Here is a 19696-nt window from a genome sequence, read left to right as displayed (position 1 = left end):
GGCTCTCAGATGAGTCAAGAGTTTATCACTCCACTCCCTCGTGAACTGCCAAGATTTAGTAGAGCCGGAGAAGCTTCCTGCATGCATCAATACTCTCGCTCTTAGCACGTCATTTAATTCAGCTGACATCTGTTTAGTGGGTATCCTTTGCAAAGTATGGGAGGTACATTGTGGGAAACAGAAGTATAAAACAAAGACTTTATGATTGAGGTGAGAAATGTAGGAGACACTCGCGGGCTCTGAGGGTGCTCATAAAGTCATTCCATCTTGGTACCAGAAGGGACCTTAAAAACCAGCCAACTCCCCCATTTACAGATGAGAATTCAGAGAAAGAGAGGCCTCAGTGCGGTCTGAGGCTCAGGCAAGCTTAATGGCGCTGTTGAGGGTAGAGTTGCATCTTAAAAAGACAGGATGTGGCCCTGTACAGGGAGCAGCTTTGGTCCTGGTTGGCCAGTTGGGTACTGTGGTCCACGTGATTGTGTTGCAGAACCTTACTGCTGTGGTTCCTACTATTATTGCAGAAAAGCATGTTACAGTTCAATGTTACAGCTCAGTTGTGACAGCAACCTGGATCTTCGTGAGAGACCAAGCAGCACTCGGAGGGTTGGAGAACTCAGGTTTATTATGCCAGCAGGCCCAGAGGAGTTAACACTCCGAGCTCTGGACCCCCGTCTGTAGGTTTACACAGGCTTTTATAGGCTACCAGTTTATACCTTGCAACATTTTGTAACATCATATGCAAATGAGGTATAACAAAGGTGACTAATTAGGAACAAGCTTTGTAGAAATGGACCAATCAGGAGTGAGCTCCATGCAAATGAAGCACCACAAATGGACCAATCACGAGTTAGCTCAGGGAACCAATAGAATCTTAGGGGTAAGTTCCGCTTTCCTAGAAGTAAGCTGTTTCAGAGTTTAAAAAGCAAGATAATGCCACTGGGCCAGGGAACCAGATGGTGCCAGCAGGAGAGTAGTGACCCTGCCTGGGGGTCCTGCCTTTTTCATGGGGCTTCACACCTCACTATTACTCCTTACACTGTTTTCCCTTGTTACCTACAAGAGCAAGGCTCAAACACGAGTAAATATGGGTGTCTGTTGTATAATTTTCCCTCTAATTTTGGGGGTACACGGCTGCCATTTGATCTTAACACCTTGAATAAAACGGAGGGGAACTTTTTCATTCTCTCCAACAAGAGCCTTCCACCAAATACAGAGCTTTTTTCCTCCTCTCTTCAATGGGTAAACTCCTCCAAAGTTTGAGTTCTTTTTACAGTGTAGTTCTGTGTCCCTGGGCCCCGTTAGCTGCATAAGTTTTAAGGGGTCCACTTTTATCAGAAAACAATGGGATACCAGGAAGAGGAGAGCTTTCCATAGATGTCACATGACCGTCTGCATGACATCGTGGCATCCTGATGGAAATGCCTGTTTTCTACCTATCATCACAGCAGAGGGAAAGGTTCTGGTTCCTGACTGGACTGGGGGGGTCCTTCCCAGACACTGGGTTATTTGAGAGGTTCCAGTTTAATGTTCCGTCTTTCTGTTCCAGCAAAGAACTCTCCCCACTTGCCCACAATCAGCAGAACCAATTTTTATATCAGAAATTCTTTAGGTAATCTTCAGTAAGGTCCAAATGCCTTTTTAGGCTGTGTTTTTTTGGTTTGTTTTAAAGAAAAAAAATTTTTACAGTTAATATTTGGCAAATCTGTATACTTTACCTAGTTCTTTTTATCCACTGTTTGTCTCTGAATGGAATCTCAGCTAATGCCATCCTCATCCTTCAGTTTAAATGACACTGTTATGGGGAGATGCCGACTGCCTCACCCTGGGTAAATCCTCTTGCTGAATGCTCCTCAGACACCCTGAATTACTTGCTTCTCAACTGTCTGCCATCCTGACCATCAGCTGGTGGGCAGAGACCTGATCTGCCTTGTGTACTGTTTATTCCCAGTTCTTGGCACGGTATCTCCACTAGGTATTCCAAAACTTGTTGAATTGAACTGAATTTCACTCTCTTGTAGCCCACGTTGTTTCTAACTCTTTGCAACTAAAGGCAAACTGTAGAGAATATATTTAAGCTGGGATTAGAATGCATAGAGAGAAGAGGGAAATTAAATTGGACTTAGAAATTTACATTTTTGCGTAAGCTTTTCTGAGCTTGGCAGACAGTTCTCATCCTGTGACCCATGGGGCCACTTGCAGAAAGTCACCTCCTGTGGCTTTTCCTCGAAACTGTCTGGTGCCCTGGAAGCATCAGAGAAGGGGGGTCATTTTCAAAATCTATGTCAGAAGAGTTTCTAGTGAACAAACATGTTGAAAGCATCTCATTCTTCAAACCCTCTAGCCCTTTTCACTGGCCTGGTTCTCTTGATGGTGCTGCTTGCTTCGTAGGTTACAGTGTCTGTCTCGTTTGCTGATTCTGTTTTCTTTTCGGCTCCATTGATGAAAATGTACCAAACCCAAGGCCCCGTCCTCCATCTTCTGTTGGTCTTAAGTCTTCCTTCTTGGGAGAGGAATTCTACTTTCAACCCTTCAACCCTTGTTCTGGGTAAAATCCACACACCCATCTCTTGAGTCCTTCGGGACTCATCTAGGAACCATCACTTCAGCATCTGCTTTTACCTCAAACTAAGCCTCTGCGAGCCTTATCCTTTCTACCGAAAGGTTCTCACCTGGCAGAGGCCGAGGTGCCCCGATTCCAGCAGTTACCGCTGGAGTCCGAGTCTTCTGCCGCATCTGGATGCCTGCCCTCCTCTCCCTCCCCACCCGGGGGTCTCCAGGTCCTGTTGGATGTGCCTCGGCGGTGACGGGAGTCTGTCCCTTTCCCCTCGTAAGCTGGCTCCCCATCTTCTCAGCACCAGCACTGTCGGCTCTGTTCCGAAGGCCCGTGGCTCTTGGGCCACTCAGCATTTGCCACGCGGTTCTTTGTTTTCTTATTTACCTCTTATTTTAACGTCTCATTTCTCCAGTTAGATAATCAGCTTCTGAGGGCAGGGATAGGGAATTGTCTCTCCTTCTCTAGCAGTTGGCTCAGAGCTGAGCAGCCGTTTGGTAGAATTCAGCATTGATGGCGACAGCAAATCAGAGGACTCCTCCTGGTCAGCTCTGTGCGGCTCTGTCCCTGTGACAGCAGGACCTCAACCAGAAATGATGCCGTACAAGCCACGAGACAAAGGCGGGGAGGGCTCGGTCAGCACAGGAGAGCAGTGTAGACTTCTTAGTGAACCGAGGCATCTCCAACACATGGAAAATGCGTGCTTTTTGACCATTGGAAGAAATGGCTGCCTTCTTTGGTGTGGGTCTTCATTGTTTACGGAAGTTTTTTATACTCATGATCCAGTGTTATCCTTCGGCAAGCTTGGCAGGAGTACTATTATTGCCATTTGATAGAAGAGAAAGTGGAAGCTTGGGAACTGTGGTCTGACCAAGGCCGCAGAGCCCAGAGGTGTCAGCACCGCGTCTCCAGCCCCAGTCTTGCGATTGGGTAAAATCAGTTCAGGTAAGGTATGGAGTTAAACTCTAAGAAGGGGCACTTTTTAATTCTGTCCGAAGGAAATCTGCAGTCTAGCTGAGAAATAATTAGATGGGGAAACAAATGAACTAAGTAAGGCTGAAAAAGGACACACAAAAAGCTGAGGATGCGTGGAGGCAGGAGTGATTAACTCGGACTTTGTGCTAAACAGCAGCTGCTCAGGGAGGCCTTCGCTCCATGAGTGACTGGGAGGCACGGCCGAAAGCAGGTGGGTGAAGGTAACGGCGGAATGACCAGGAGCGCAAAGACAGTGCCCTTCCCGGTGTGTTCTTCGGCTGACGGAGATGCGGGGTGGTGATGGCTAGAGGGTGGACGATGACCATCTTAGGCAGGACGGGCAGGTCCGTAAACCTCCAGCTTCGTTGGTTTCACGCAGCTCCCGGTGCAGCCCAGCGCTCTGTGGGCATCTGTAGTTGTGATGACATTACAGGTTGAATGCGATGAGACTGAGCCTGTCTCTCTGCAGAATCAGGGATCTGAAAAGATGGCGTGATGCAGTCCAGCCAGCCAGGGCTGCGCTGTGTCCTCTATTTCCCCAATCTTCATTTTCCCAAGTCTCTAAAATGTTTTCTCCCCACTCCATCCCTCCATGTTTCAACCTTTGTGAACTTGCTTAAGGTTTTGATTTAATGAGATGCTTCTTCCAGAGTCTACATTCTGGCAGGTGCATGAGGATTTTGGAATAAATGTATTCCACATGTTTCTAATTCATTTACACTTAACTCATCAAAATGCCCACCAGCTTTTTTTTTTTAAAGAGGTAGTTAATGGCCAAGATGTGTTTTCAGCCTTTGAGTTGGCCTCTTAAAACATTTTCTTTTTCCTTTAGTCATACAAAGCCACAACTTGTAAAGGGAGCATCTGTTCCATGAACTCTCGCTGGGCTAGAAACTCAGTGTGTCGCAAATTAAAAGGCAAAGCAGAGCTTCTTTATATTTCCTTTCCTCCCCTCCTTGCTCACAGGTTATCTGTACAGACAAGTACTGAACTTCCACGTCTGGTTGCCACTTACCCTCAGCTCAGCCTTTCCTTAGTCCCATTCAGTGTAGACGAGGCACGTTAATTTCGACCACCCCACCTCTGTCACCCCCGTCTCCGTTATCCCTGCAGTTCTTAGAAACTGACTTTGGTGCCGTCTTGTGTCCCACCAACTTCATCCTTCTTTGCCTAAGACTAACCTTGGGGAGGGCTGCGACTGTTCTGCACAGGTCTGCAAAACCACCGTAGTTATTTCTGGAGCCTCGATGACTTGAGGTGGGTGGCTGGCCAGGTTAGCCCTGTCACTCATTTCCTTCAGCTCCCTGGTTGCTGTCAGCCTCAGGACGCCGGTAAAGACCGCCGCTTGGCGAAGGGAAGCAGGCAGATTCCAGTGTGGCACAGAGGCTATGAAGATACACCCAAGTAGTTCACCAGTGGCTGCTTTCTTTTTTTTTTTTTTTTTGAGAGGGGGTTGGGGAGAGGTAATTAGTTTGTTTAGTTATTTATTTCTTAATGGAGGTACTGGGGATTGAACCCAGGACCTTGTGCATGCTAAGGATACACTCTACCACTGAGCTCTACCCTCCCACCCCCCACTGGGTCTGCTTTCTCGACAAGAAAATCCATCTACTTTAATTTGGCTCCTTCACAGAGCATCCAACCACTAACGTGGAAAGTGAGGAAAGGGGACCAACAGCAATGAGGTGCCCTCCGGGCGAGTCGCATCACATACGCAAGTGCATTTCATCTTCACGGCAATCCACCAGGGGGACCGTGAGTAGCCCTACTTTACGGAAGAGGAACTGGAAACTAGGGAGGTTTTGAAACCGGCTCAGTGAGGTCCTGCTCTTCCCACTGCCCCAAATTGCCAGCCGATTGGTCTGGCTGTGGCCTCTGGGGACAATTTCCGTGTAGGTGGTTGTATGATTTTTTTTCCCAGGAAGCTCAGCCCAAGCTACCCGATTGTTCCACCGAGTCTCCCTTTCAGGTTAACTGGATATGTCCCTGCCGGGCCTGTGTGCGCTGCCTGTGCGCCTCTGAAGCCTTCTGCGGCTATAGGTCACACATTCCCGGGACATAAATCAGTCAAGCAGGCAGCTTAGAGATTCTTACCCACTCAGACCTTTGGCCCTTGCTTGTGTCAACCGGAATTGTGGGAGTGGAGAGCCAGTCTGGGGACTGGTATGCTGGAGGAATGGAAGGGGAGCCACAGGAGATGTGTAGGAGCAAACACTGTTCCTTGGGGATTCTGCTCTGGGGTTCAATTCCAGCTGTAGCCAGAGGGGACTGGCTTCTGCTGGGAGGGAGGGCTTCGCCAGGGGAGATGTGCCTAGAATCAGCTGCCCTGCACTGAGCCTGTGCTTGGCCCACACGTGTTCACGTGCATGGACTGCACTCAGTTTGCAGAATCAACGCAAGGGACCATCCTCTGTTAGCCTCCCAAGTGTCCTCATCTCCCCAGGCTCCCTGGAGCGTCCCCTGGCATCAGCCTACCACGAATACACTCAGGTTTTCTAGTCCCAGAACAGATTCTCAAACATTTGTCTAGGTGTACGGCACACAGTTATGTGATACCCACCCTGCAGCGAAGCCTTGGTTGGGGGAGGGGTTGAAGGAAAACACCTATTTGAAGATGCATTCATTGCGGTCGTGTTTACACTCCTTTGTCAACTAGAAATGTGTTTGTTTAAACAGTGTCTTTGGTTTATTAGAGGCATTCCTCCCTCTCAGTAGCAGATAATGTGCTTGAATTTCACAAGTGGATGTAAATGAGCCAGGGTAGCAGGGCAGCTGTCTTCAGCCAACAGCTTCACATAGTGATAATTCTCAGGAAAAGAGAAAGCCCTACTTCATACGTAGCGTTACACATCATCTGCCTTCTCAGTAACCAGAGTGCCCCCCCCAACGTATTTTCCCTGTTTTTAAAACCCAAAATTGATGTTCAGCCAAAATATAAATAGATGGCTAGACTATCTCACAGTACTTTCATGAGGCTATGAAATGGGGGTGTGCGAGTCCTTTGTGAAATTAAAGCTCTGGGCCAATGCAGTTTTGTTGGAAATCTGGTCATGTATTAAAACAAGGAAAGACGGCGAGCAGCTGGCCAGTGTGTATCTGGTCTCACTTATCTGCTCCCATGGGTTTGCCTCTCAGGGGACTTTGCTACACACACAGTACTCACCCTGCGTCCCATTCCAGCCACGCTCGTTCCTCCCTAACCTTGTTCCTAGCAAACTCAGGGCCTCACTGAAAGTGTATTTATTTACAGTGAGGGTCCTCCTGAACCCCCAGACATTTTAGCATCACTGTGGCCTCGTGTGCGCATCTCTGACATCAGTGCTCTCGGCCACTGGGGCACCGTGCAGTTTTGTCACTGAATTTGCACCGGAACACTGGGTCAGGATTCCTGAAACTGTAGATTTTGGTGATTAAGATGTTGCCTTCAGTCACTACCATTCTTCAGAGGTTTTTTTGTGTTTGTTTTTCCAAGGAAGGTTTTCATTAGGTCTTAAACTTTATGGAACCAAATTGCATAAAAGCCATTTAGCAGTAACAGCAATTGCTTTCAAACCATCAGAGAATAGGATCACCAAAAGAATTACCTTCCCCTGTATGAATCTGTGAGGTCAGTGTATGTCTAATAAATTTTTAGTGGGATTTGCTTTTTTAGAAACTAACACAAGTTGTTTCTAAAATTCAGCTGGAAAAATCAATGATAATAGCCAAGAGAATTTTGTAGAAAGAATCAAAAGGGGAAATTTGTTCTACCAGATACTTAAACTCCCTAAAAACCCACTGTAGTAAGAGTGGGACGGTCCTAAAATAGGATCATATATTAGTTCAGAGTCCAAAAACAGACGTGCGAATACATAATATACCCCAGCTATTCCTAGGGCCCCATGTGGCCCAGCGTAACTGTAGAATTAGACTCAAAGACAACAGAAATCTGATTACAGAAGCCTTGAACAGGAAGATCTTTACTTCTTAAAGGAATGTATTCTGGATTTTACCCAGTACACCCCCAAAATGTGTTTCAGAAATCCTCTCAAAGCAGCTTTCCCTCTCCCCAAAGTTGCAAACTCATGGCAGCTTCAAACAACTCTGCCCCTCTCTCTGATCCACCTGGCTTCCCAGCTCTCACCTCCCCGCCCCCCCTCCTTCCGCACACCCCCCACCCTCACGTACCTGCACCACAACTGTGTTCCCCATTTGTAACCATCCCCACAGAGGACAGCCCTCAGGAAGGGTGGCTCTGGTCCCAGTTTGACAGATTTCCTAGAAAGCAGGAAATTCTCAGAATTCTGATAAACAAAAATGACCAATGTCATCTCTTTGGAAACTTAATGTATCTTAAAGCTGGCATTTTAAGTCATAGATTAGTCAATGTAGGGTTTTGGGATTGTTGGCTATACATTTAGAAAAAATAAAATGACATATTTATATTTTACAAAACACTTTGTAACTATGTGTTTCAGTAGATTAGAGTGCATATTGCTAGATCTGGAACATGGGCATGTTTGTAGATACATAGCAACAATTATCGAAGTTTATTTCTAAGACTTGGGGTTGAAAACTGAGGGGAGACCTCTATTTTATATATTTCTAAATTGTTTTAAATTTCTTTTTTTAACAAATTGGGTTTTTTTTAACAAAAAAACAAAAGAGCAGTTAAAATATTCACTGTTACTTGTTTTTAATTTGTTTTTGATTTGTATTCAGTAAGAATTCACTATTTTAGTGTACGGTTATGAGTTTAGACAAATGCATTAAGTTGTATAACCACTACCACAATCAAGATACAGAACAGTCTCATCACGTTACCTGTCCCCCCCGCCAATTCCCTCACGTTACTCCTCTGTAGCCACATTCTTCCCCTGCCCTTGACCTCTGGCAGTCACTCGTCTGCTCTCCATCTCTATCTCTGCCTTTCCCAGAATGTCATGCAGATGGAATCACACAACCCTTTGAGTCCAGCTTCTTTCCCTTAGGAAAATGCATCTGCGGTTCACCCGTGTCGCTGCGTGTTTCAAGTTTGTTCCCCTCTTACTCCTGAGTAGTATTCCCTTGTATGCACGTGCCACAGTGTATTTCCCCATCCTCAGTTGAGGGGTATTTGGATTGATTCCAGCTTTTGATCATTACAGTCGGCTCTCCATAATCCCAGGTTCTGCATCCGTGGATGCAACCAACACAACCATAGATGGAAAATTTGAGGGGGAAAAATTCCAGAAGTTCCAAAAAAGGAAAACTTGAATTTGCCATGTACTGGAGACTGTTCATGGAGTGTTTACATTGTATCCAGTATTAGAAGTATTAGAGACAATTTAAAGTGTACAGGAGGATGTGTAGGTTATATGCAAATACTGCACCATTTTATCTCAGGGACCTGGGCATCCTCAGATTTTGGTGGGGTGGGGGCGGGGCGTTCCTGGAACCAGTGGCCTTCAGATACCGAGGGAGGACTGCACTAACACTGCTCCTGTAAACATGTGCATGGAAGTTTTTGTGTCCTTTTCACCTGGATTAACACCTAGGAGGCGGATTGTTGGATTATATGAAAGCTGTATGTTTAACTTCGGAAAGCAGCTGGGCAGTTTGTTACAAAGAGGCTGCACCCTTCTGCATTCCCACCAGGATGCTGTGAGTTCCAGCTGGTCTGCAACCTCATCAGCACATGATGCTATCAGCTTATAAAATGTTTCAGACCATCCTGACACACATGGAGGAGTATTACAGCCCTAAGTTGCATTTTCCTAATGACTGATCATAAAAGCATCTTTGAATGTGAAATTCTGTTCAGAACTTCTGCTCCTTTACGTATGGGGTTATTTTTAAATCGTTGAATGTTGAGAGTCCTTTCGTTCTTCCTTTCGTCACGTATCCTGGATACGGATCATTTGTCAGGTGTGAGGTCTGCGCTGTCTTTCAGTCTGTAGCTTATCTTTTCGTTTTAACAGTATCCTTTGCAGAACAAAACCTACTTCTCTGCTCCCACGCTCACCCGTTCATGCAGTCGGTCCCCCCCACAGCAGCTGGGGGAATCCTAAATCAGAGCAGGTCCTTCCCCAGCTCACCTCTCGTCAATGGTTGTATCACATTCTGAATAAAATCCAAATTATTTGCTCTGGCTGACGAGCTCCTGCGTGATCTGGCTGCAGCAGATTTTCCAAGGTTTTATTTCCTGTGGCCTCCCTCCTTGTTTGCTCTGCCTCTTCTCTCTTTGAACGCAGCTCCTTCCCACTTCTGGGATTTGCAGGAGCTGGTTCTCGGCGGGCGCACTCCTCTCCCTTGAGTCACTTAACCTGCTGAAATGTCACCTCTGGCACAGAGGCCTTCCCTTGACTCCCCTGTGTAAAATTCCTGCCCTCCTCCTTACGGCCCCGCCTTCACAATCTGCCGTTTTCTTCAGAGACTTTATCACTACCTGGCATTATTTGTTTATTTATTTGTTCACCGTCTGTCTCCCCGACAGGAATGTAAGCTCTGACCTCAGCTTCAAGACCAGAGTGCAGCCCACAGTAGGTGCTCCGTACACACTGATGGCAGGATGGAACGCAGGGCTGGACTAACACGGGGGCCTTCCATCTCACCCTCTCCCCGGCCCACGCCTTCTCCACACGTCATCAATGTTAATAGTTTGGTGACTAACTACCTGGACTTCTTTTAAAAATGCAGTTGTAAATGCAGACACATGCACAGATTTTTTCAATGATAATGCAAATGGGTCTATACCTTAATTTCCTCTCGACGTGTTTTCTTTTTTCTTTTTAATTGAAATACAATTACAGTGTGTCCATTTCTGGTGCACAGCACAGTGTCCTGGTCATGCATATACATACATATATTCATTTTCATATTTTTTCATTAAAATTTATTACAAGATACTGAACATAGTTCCCTGTGCTATACAGAAGAAACTTTTTTTTGCATTTTATTTTATTTTAAACATTTTATTGAGTTATAGTCATTTTACAATGTTGTGTCAAATTCCATTGTAGAGCACAATTTTTCAGTTATACATGAACATACATACATTCATTGTCACATTCTCTTTCGCTGTGAGCCACCACAATAGCCTGTATATATTTCCCTGTGCTACACGGTACAATCTTGTTTATCTACAGAAGAAACTTTTTTTAAAAATCCATTTTTATATATATAGTGGCTAACATTTGTAAATTTCAAACTCCCAAAATTATCCCTTCCCACCCCCCCTTCCCTGGTAACCATAAGATTATTTACTATCGACATATATTTTCGATATTCTCCCATGTTAGTTTATATGTAGTTCACCTGTCAGTTTATATATTTTTAGATATTTTTAAAATAGACACTTTTTTAGCAGTCACAGTGTAGTCCCTACTGTGGATCGGAGGTACCACAATTTCTTTAGCCATTTTCTTGTTCGTAGATACTTGGGGTGTTTTCCCTGCGTCACCATCATCCACACTGCTGCCCTGAACACGCCCGCACACAGACCTCGGTGCGGCAGGCAGACAGGACTCAAATAATGGAAGGGCCTGGTCAGTAATTTGATTGATGCTGCTTGGTTTGTGCTTCTAAAAGATCATACTGTTTTATGCTCTCAGCAACAACACATGAGCACCCCTCCTCTGCATCCTGGCCCACACCAGGTGTTACCACCCTTCTGAGGTGTTTTTTAATGTCAGGCACAAAAACAGTTAACTCTCTTACAGAAGAGAGAAAGCTGCAACTTTGGTGATTCAAAGCCTTACTGAGGGGGAGGCGACCGGCCACTTCCTATCCTGATGAGCTCCTAGGTGTCTAGATCGTAAGCCTGTTTAGTAAAGACAGACTCCTTCTGAAAGGAACGGCAGAACGAAGGGAGTACAGTGATCTGAGATGAGCAGCATCTTATGCCCGTAAAAGCAGCTTTTAGAGACGTCTTTGAAGCAGCAGCATTTCGTCACGTGCGCAGATCAGAGACCCCTGTCCCAGGCGTCCTGACTTTCTTCCTTTAAAATATCCCTCCCAGATTCGTTTTTTCTTTGTTGAAAGAATCCACAGCACAAAGCCTCAAGTGTTAGCGTTGGCTGGAGAGTTAATGGAAGTCGAAGCCCTTGGTGATTTATTGTTTAACAAATCTGTGGTTTCTGCTGGGCCTCACTGGATGTGTGGTCAAAGAACAAGAGACGTTTTCTGCTTTAATAACTGTGACTGGGGTCCACGGCAGAAGCATGGAAATGAGTAAGAAGAGAAATGCCAACACAGAGGAGAGAGAGAACACACGTCACCTGGGCGCTTCTGTGATGGTGATGGGTTTAGCCCAGGACGAGGCTAGTGCTATTTGGCTCAGACGCTCACCATGCCCTGCAGTGAGTTGTCAGGGCTGGGCCGGGTCCCGGAGGGCAGGACTCGGTATCTTCTCTGTGCTCATCAGGCTTCAAGGTGGGCTTGGGGTGAAAGGTGCTTTTATGACATCAGCATATTGGGGTTTGAAACTTTCTTCAGAATTACCTCCTCTTACTCACTGTACTGAAGGACAAAACTGAGGCCCAGAGGGATACAATGATTTATAAAGGTAACAGTCATGGCATTTTAAGCCCCCTACTGTACTACTGTAGAGCACAGGGAACTGTATTCACTATCTTGTAATGGCCTGTAATTAAAAAGACTATGAAAAGGAGTATGTTTATGTATAGCTGAAGCACTGTGCTGTACACCAGAAATTAACACGGCACTGTAAACCAACTCTACTGCAATACAAACAAAAAAATAAACCTGATACTGTGGAACAGTGAAGGGGAAGAGCTTTTTCACTTGAACTTTAGAAATGTAACAGATTCTTGCCTTGAAATTCCTAAAGCAGAAGAGGCACAGACCTAGTGCAGACCCCACCACCCCTGCCTGCCCCTGGCAGACATTGCTAATCAATTGCTGCTCACTCTCTGCAGCGGGGCTCGGAATCCTCCTGATCTTAGTGCTGGGGGCAGCAGGGTGTACTGGATCTGGGTCTTCATGTGAATTAAAATCTTCTGGGCCCCCTCTTCTAAATGATGCATCCATAGGATTCATGATGGGGTGACAGCCGTGGACTTCAAGCCAGAAGAACTTGGTTTGACTCCAGAACCTGCTGTTGGGTCTGTGACATGATTGAGTCCCCGAGCCCTTCTGGGATTGTTTACTCGTCTCTGAAGTGAGGGAGTTGAATTAAGTGATTCTTGCGCATCCTTCCAGCTATGAAAAATGCGATGATTCAAGGTACAGAGACTTCTCAGAAGAATTTAGTCACAACCACGTATTTTGATAAAGACCCGAGGTGGTTCGCAGGCACTTTGTCTATTACACATCTGTTTTGGATTTCTTAAGTATGTGTTTCTAGCTTTATCTGACTACTTCTTTCCATCTGCTCAGTCCTATTGACTGAAACCAGAATTTAGGGATTCGGAAGAGAGAGATGGGGAAAGATTCACTTAAAACCAGAGGAACTGCACAGTGAAAAAAATTAAATTAAATTAAATTAAATTAAAGATGTGACAGTGAATACATGTATGTTCATGTATAACTGAAAAATTGTGCTCTACACTGGAATTTGACACAACATTGTAAAATGACTATAACTCAATAAAAAAGTGTTTAAAAAAATTTTAAAAAACCAAAACAACAGAAGAACTGCGGGACTCTCTTCTTGGCCGTGGGATTTTGAATGTTCTCGCACCCCAAGCTGAGCAGATCTGCACATGTCTTGCCCACCTGGCCGTCATGGGTCTGGGGTTCCTTCTTCCCGTTCCTCTACGTACACCTTGTGAACAGGAGGCCCCGCCAGTCTGGCAGGTCTCAGCACGGGGCCTCTAGCACCCTGGCCTCCTTGCCCGCCTGCTCCCGGGTGACCTGCTCCCTGTTTGTTGTCTTCCAGGCCCTGCTTCCCTTCGGGCATACCCTCTGCTGTCAGTGATCACCCGGCAGCCCACAGTCATCTCCCACCTGGTCCCCGCCGCCCCCGGAATCGCCCAGGCTCTGTCCCGCCACCCGGCCGCTGAGGCCGCCTCCGCGGAGGCCCCCGGCGAGAATGTGGGCAGCAGCGAGTCGGAGGCAGAGCAGCCCACGCCCCGGCAGAAGAAGCCTCGCCGGAGCCGCACCATCTTCACCGAGCTGCAGCTCATGGGCCTGGAGAAGAAGTTCCAGAAGCAGAAGTACTTGTCCACCCCAGACAGGTGCGGACGCGGGGAGGGGACTGTCCACAGGTGCGGTGGGGGCTCCTTTTGCTCTCGGAGTGGGACAGAGAGCCACGAGGAGGGTTTCAGGGGTTTAGAGATGCGAACACCCCTTGGCTCCGCCCTTGGCTCAGGTCATCTCAGCCTTGCCGCCCACCTGCGGGAATGCAGCACGCCTAGCCCCGGGGACACGCCCGCTGCTGAATTTGTACTCCTGTGTCTCCATATTTTAAGTTAACGACAAGCGAGGTGAAGTTTAGCAAATGGTCAGCAGCCATTAAGAGCCAGAAGCAACGTGATTTACATTTGAGAATCCTCGCATTGGTGGCACCATAAATGACTGATCACAGAGGGGAGAGGTGGAGCAGGGAGTCCAGGTAGGAGAGAGTCCAGGCAGCGTCTCTGGAGACCGGAGTGAAGATGGTGACATGGGAGCAGAGAGGAGAGAGGAGATGGGAGAACAGTTTTGAAAACGGAATAGAGCTGACGTCGGCGTGAGGAAGAGACGAGAGTTGAGGATTCTGGTTCTTGGATGAGCCACCAGGTAAATGGGGACAAGCACTAACAGAGGCTGAGGATAGAGCAGGTTTGGTGGGGCAACAGTGCCTTCTGTTTGGAAGTGAGCCATCTGGGGTGCCTTCAGGCTCTCGGGTGCCCCCTCCGCCCCTCCTGTGGAGACAGGTCTGTGAACTGGGGACCAATTGATGAGCTCTTAGGAATCAGATGGCTCTTCTGAAGGCCCGGCCTGTACCGGAGAGCCCCACGTGCTGGGCGCCCAGGTGGAGTGGGCACCCTGGTTCACGAGTCGCGTGGTGGCGGTGCGGAGAGGGCTTCGGCATGCTCAGGGGGCACTGCAGGCTCACTTTAGGAGTCGGAGACTTTCACAGAAACGTGCGTTCCAAGTAACCCCCCGTGGGGCTTCCGAATACCTGCCCGGGCACCTCTCAGGTGACCCACGCAGGCTTGATTCACTCGCCTGGGGAGGAGGACACCATCTGGCTGGCATGGGCGCGCTCAGCTGCTCCTCACCCTGTACGTGACCGGGGCCATGAGCACTCCCTCCTCCCACAGCTCCTTCCCTCTTCCCTTCTGTTTGTTTCCCGGTCTCCTAGGTGACCCTGTTTAAGCGAATATGCAGGGAAGTGAGAATTTGTAACGGTGGCAGGTAATGAGAGAAAACTGATGACAGGGAGGCCTGTTTCTGTAGCCAGAGTGAGTCAGGGGCGCATTTTTCCCAAGTGAGCTCACCCTGTGTGCAGAGTTGTGCACCGAACCTTCCACTGACTAATGCACCTGATGGCCTCAGGTGAACTGGGCGGGAGGGCACAGGAGAGCCTGCGGAGTGCCCGAGTCCAGGGAGGCCTGGGAGACCAGGAGTCCGTGGGATGCCCCCTCCCCGCCCCCATGCAGTGGGCGCCCCTGTTCGTGGGGAGAGTAAGCGGCCGTGCACTGGGGATTTATTAGCTTCAACCTGCTCATCACTTTCAGTAAAACTGTCAGCTTCCAGTAGCCCTCTTGCTGGGACGACCACGTGTGTGTGAATGCAGATTTAAGCCAGGTTCCGAAGTTCCTTGAAGGAAAACTCGGTTTCTCTTATTGGAGACTTTAATTGGGCACTCCAGTCAAAGCGGGGTGGGGGTGGGGGGCTGGGCAGCTGCAGCTGGAGGGCGGAGAGTTACAGCACCTGGAACCTTCGCTGCCTGCACCGGCTGGCCTTCCTGGCCGTGACAGGTTGCTCACTGCTCCTCGGATGGCCTGGGGGCCTCCAGAAGTGGTAGTCGCCGCTCAGGCTGCGTCAGGGGTGCTCATCCCAAGCTGCTGTGTGGCAGGTCCACGCTGCTGCAGGGCCCAGGGCTGGGACGCGAGGAGGCAGCTGGTGTGGGCTCCTTCCAGCGACGGGGGTGGGGGGGTCCGTGCAGCTGGCGCTCGGTAGACCTGGAGCGCTTACCCATGAACACAGGTCAGCACCTGGAGCAACAGCCCCGGGGCCTGAGGTGGGAAGCCTGGTTCCCCTCCCACTCCACGTGCTCCGCTCAGGCTGTCTGCTGCTCCCCGGGAGGTGGCATCCCCAAATTTTCTCCGCAAGAGCCTGAGCAAGGGCGTCCCTTCGATAGCTCCAACTTGTACAAAATACCGTGAGAGGCATGAGCCCCTGTGCGGGAGGAGGGGCTCGGGCAGACCTGAATCCCGCCTCTGCCTCTTCCTCTAGGACGACCTGCCAGTCTCCTGTGCAGGGCCAGAGGGTCACTGCGCAGGGTCTGGGGCCAAATGGCCTGTCACCGCCGCTCAACTCTGAGGCCGTAGCGTGAAAGCGGCCAGAGACAGTGTGGAAACGCGGGAGCGGGTCTGTGTGCCAGTAAAGCTTTATTTACAGAAGCAGGTAGTGGACAGGGTTTGGCCACGGTTGCCAGGAGATGGGAGCCTGAGCCCCAGACTCTCGTCTGTAAGACGGGAGTGATGGCACCTCCTTCACAGCCGGAAGGAATGGCTAAGAAAGGGACACGTGAGGGGGCGCGTGCCAGGGGCAGAGCACACAGCCCGGGATGCGGCGGGGCTCGGGAAACAGCGTTGCTGGACCGTGCTCCAGCTGCACGCTTCCCGGGACGGCTCCGACACTCGGGGCTTGTTGGGAGGCTACGGAGAAACGCAGCACTGGGAAGCAGCAGGGGCTGCTACGATGCAGTGTTTCTTCCGGAATCTGGCATTATGGCAGGTGCGGGCAGCCACAGTGGCCGCATCACTCTGCCGGGAGGTATTTTGGGGCCCTTGTTCTGGATTTAGACTGAGCTAGGCGCTCTCGTGATTGCAGCAGAAGCAGAAGGCACCCCCCGCTCTGGCCGCTGAGCTGGGAGGCAGAAGTAACTGGGGTGAAGCAGAGACCTCGCTCCTGAGAACATGGAGCCGCTGACCCGCGTGGTGGAGGCAACCTGCATTGGGGGGTCGCCCACAGGAAGCAGGTGCTTGAGTCAGATCTAAGTGATGAGTGGGATCCTGATGAGGAAAATAAGGCTTTACCTTTCCTCCTCAGTTTGGATCTTGGGTCACAGTATGCATAGGATCAGAGTAAAGAGGCTGGGGATCAGGAAGAGGACTCGGCAGTGAAGGCTCAAATCCTTTTCAGGTCCAGTGTGGCCAGCCCTTGGGCGTGGGCACCTGCTTCTTAGCCTCCCAGAGTTTCATCCACAGGATTCTCGGAAGGAAAGCAGAGCTCCCCGGGGAGGAACGGGTTTAAAGGGGAGGCCCTCGCTCTGGAGCGGAGCCTGGGGCTCGTCAGCGGGACCCCGTCTCCACCGCCCTTCCCATCTGCCTCATCCTCCCTCTACGTCTCGTGCCTTCCAGGTTGGACTTGGCCCAGTCTCTGGGACTCACTCAACTGCAGGTGAAGACCTGGTATCAGAACCGCAGGATGAAGTGGAAGAAAATGGTAAGAAAGAGAGGAAGTCTTCCCAGGGGCCCAGTGTGACGGGAAGAATTCTTACAGCAGAGCTGGTGGGAAGGCAGGGAGGACCCTCTGGTGGTTTGAGCTCCAGAGACTGGAGGGCCTTTTAAGATGCTGAGAGAGAAGCTGTCTGAACAAAAGGATAAGCCATTCCTCCTGGCCAGAGGGATGTTCTTTTCCACAGTTCCATCAGAAATAAAAGAAAAAGAGCCCCCAGGCTCCTCAGTGGCTGGTTTTAACCCCACCTGCTCGCCCTTTCAAAGAACTTCCTTCCACTTCCCACACACAGCTAAGAATAGAAGTCAGTACTCTTTGTTTGTGGGACATACCGGGCACAGCTGTGTGTCCCCTAATGCAGTGATTCTCAAACTAGGGGGCATCAGAGTAACCTGGGTAGCAGGTACAAAGGCAGAACTCCGGGCCTCTCCCAGGATTCTGGTTCCCTGTCACAGGACAGGACGTGTTAACCAGCCCCCAGGTTCCTCTGACGCACGTGGTACAATGACGGGTTTCCCTAATACTGTTCACGTGCCTCGTTGATTAATTGTTCCACATTTGCTTTTTTAATGAACTTTTTAGAGTAAACGGCTCTAAAAAAATAAGCATCTCTAGGTTTTGAGGAACTCTAGTTCATAATGGTTTACCACCCCTCTTTTTTTGAAAAGTACAGTTAAATCCAAATTTTTCGAAGTAATTGAGTTTCACCTCCAGTTTTGTAAACCCCAGGGGATAAGGTCAAAGCCCAGAGGAAAAAGGAGGGTTGGGAGGAGGCTGGGAAGAAGCCTTGCTCTTATTCTTTGGAGACCAAGTGCACCGTGGGCTGGCACCCAGGCCTCTCCGCCTCCCCGCGGAGCCCCACAGGCCCGCCCTCCCCTCACGAGGACCGGGCGGTGCGGGCCTACCTGGGTGACTTCTGATCTGCTAAGCCATCTGGTCACAAGCCATGTTCCCCAGTGTCTCAAGGGCTGGAATATGGCTTTTTTTTTTTTCACAATTACCAAAAAACTAAGGTCCCTCCACCACCTAGTTTTCAGGGAAAAAAAAGTATTTTTTGATAACAGATTTTGAGGCGTTTTCTCAATTTTGTGTTTTTGGCCAATAATTTTTCCTGAAAACTTTAGTTCTTGCTATATTGCCTCCTAGGAATGAGAAAAATAAACAGATTACAAATGCATAGTAATGGGGAGATTAGAAGAAAGCTATCAAGGCGGCAATGATTACATTCCCAGAAAAAAGTTCCTGGGCAAATCTGCTAATTCCCTCGGTGGAGGGGGCAGGTACCTGCCCCTGAGATGGAAGGGTTTTGGGAGAGAGGCGGCCTGGCCCGTGAACATGCTCCCGGTGAGGTGGCGGTGCCGGCACATGTACAGACACACAAACGGCGCACACATCAGCAGATACGTACTCAGTGTCTCTGAGAACCATGCATGGTCCTGGGCACCGTAGGAAGTAACGGAACAACATATAACCCTGTCTCCATGGATCTGGTTGGAGAACCGAGGTCCAGGAGGCAGCTGGGGAGCACACTGTAGTTGAGCGCTGGTTCTCTGCTTATAGACGGAACCCTGTGAGAGCTCGGAGGAGAGGTATCAGGAAAGGCTGCAGGGAGAAGCTGAAGTGTAAATAAGATTCAGTTCAATGCATCGTCGCTCCCAAATGCCTAGAATGCTAAGACGCCCGTGGGCCTTTCGGGGGGCTGATGTCGAAAAGAACCAGCTTCGGGAGCTGGAAGCACTGGGCAGCGTTCCCAGGCCTGCCCCTCCCAGCTGGTTTTGGGCAAGTCTCTTCACCGCTTTCTGTGCATCTTTCACCACCCACCTCCTTCCTCGTCACTCATCGTCGTGGAAATCGATGTCTCCCGAGCGGCAGAGGCATTGTTTAAATTGGTTATCAGCGATCTTTTCATGAGTCAGGTGATGAGCGAGCCGACAGCCTGCAGTCTCTGCCAGCACCGCCCAGGGCCCCGGGGGGCACGTGCGCCTCTGCCGCTGACGCCACTTGTTTTCCACCAGCCTCGGCGCCGCGGGCGCAGCCGAGGGCCGGGACCCACGGCTCTCAGTGTCATGGGAGACAAAATGGAGGTAACGTTGCAGGCTTCACTCTGAGAGCGTTCCACCGGCCAGCCGCACGCGGGCCCCTTTGGGAAACAAGAGTCCGCCTCACCTTGTCTGGTGAGCACTCACTCTCACCAAGCAATGGCAATACAATAAGACACAAACCCATCTGTTAAAAAATAAAAATCAAAGTACTCAGTCCAGTGTGGAGACAGACCTGTGAACCAGTAATTCTACAGTGATCAGGGCAACTGTGGAAGGACTTATGAGGCTCTGGATCAGTGTAGAGAAGGGAGGGCTTCCCAGAAGAGGTGCCATGTAAATTGGGTTTAGCAGGTGAACAGACATGTGCCAGGTGAAGGTGGCAAGGGTGTCACAGGCAGGAGGAAGGTACAGAAGTATGTGGGGCTCTGGGAGGACCTCAGAATGGCTGCAGCGAAAATAAGAGCGAAGTGCCTCGGGTTGGGGTCCCATTCTGACCTCCCCAGAGCCGCACGGCCCTGTTGGGGTCCCGCTTGCT

The 19696-nt window shown here is 49.4% G+C and overlaps 1 protein-coding gene across 2 annotated transcripts in view; it reads left to right on the top strand.

Moving 5' to 3' along the window:
- BARX2 (BARX homeobox 2) overlaps positions 1-19696 on the top strand; it is a 64497-nt gene that overhangs the window by 38583 nt on the left and 6218 nt on the right. For both annotated transcript variants that reach the window (XM_072954009.1, XM_072954010.1), the window contains exons 2-3: positions 13386-13683; positions 17023-17107. In XM_072954009.1, coding sequence (XP_072810110.1) covers positions 13386-13683; positions 17023-17107 — 383 coding nt within the window. The remainder of the gene's footprint in view (positions 1-13385; positions 13684-17022; positions 17108-19696) is intronic.

The sequence above is a fragment of the Vicugna pacos genome, chromosome 33, assembly GCF_048564905.1.
Source record: "Vicugna pacos chromosome 33, VicPac4, whole genome shotgun sequence".
NCBI lineage: Eukaryota > Metazoa > Chordata > Mammalia > Artiodactyla > Camelidae > Vicugna > Vicugna pacos.
Note: the sequence above shows the minus strand (reverse complement) of the source record. Positions and strands in the feature narration are given on the sequence as shown.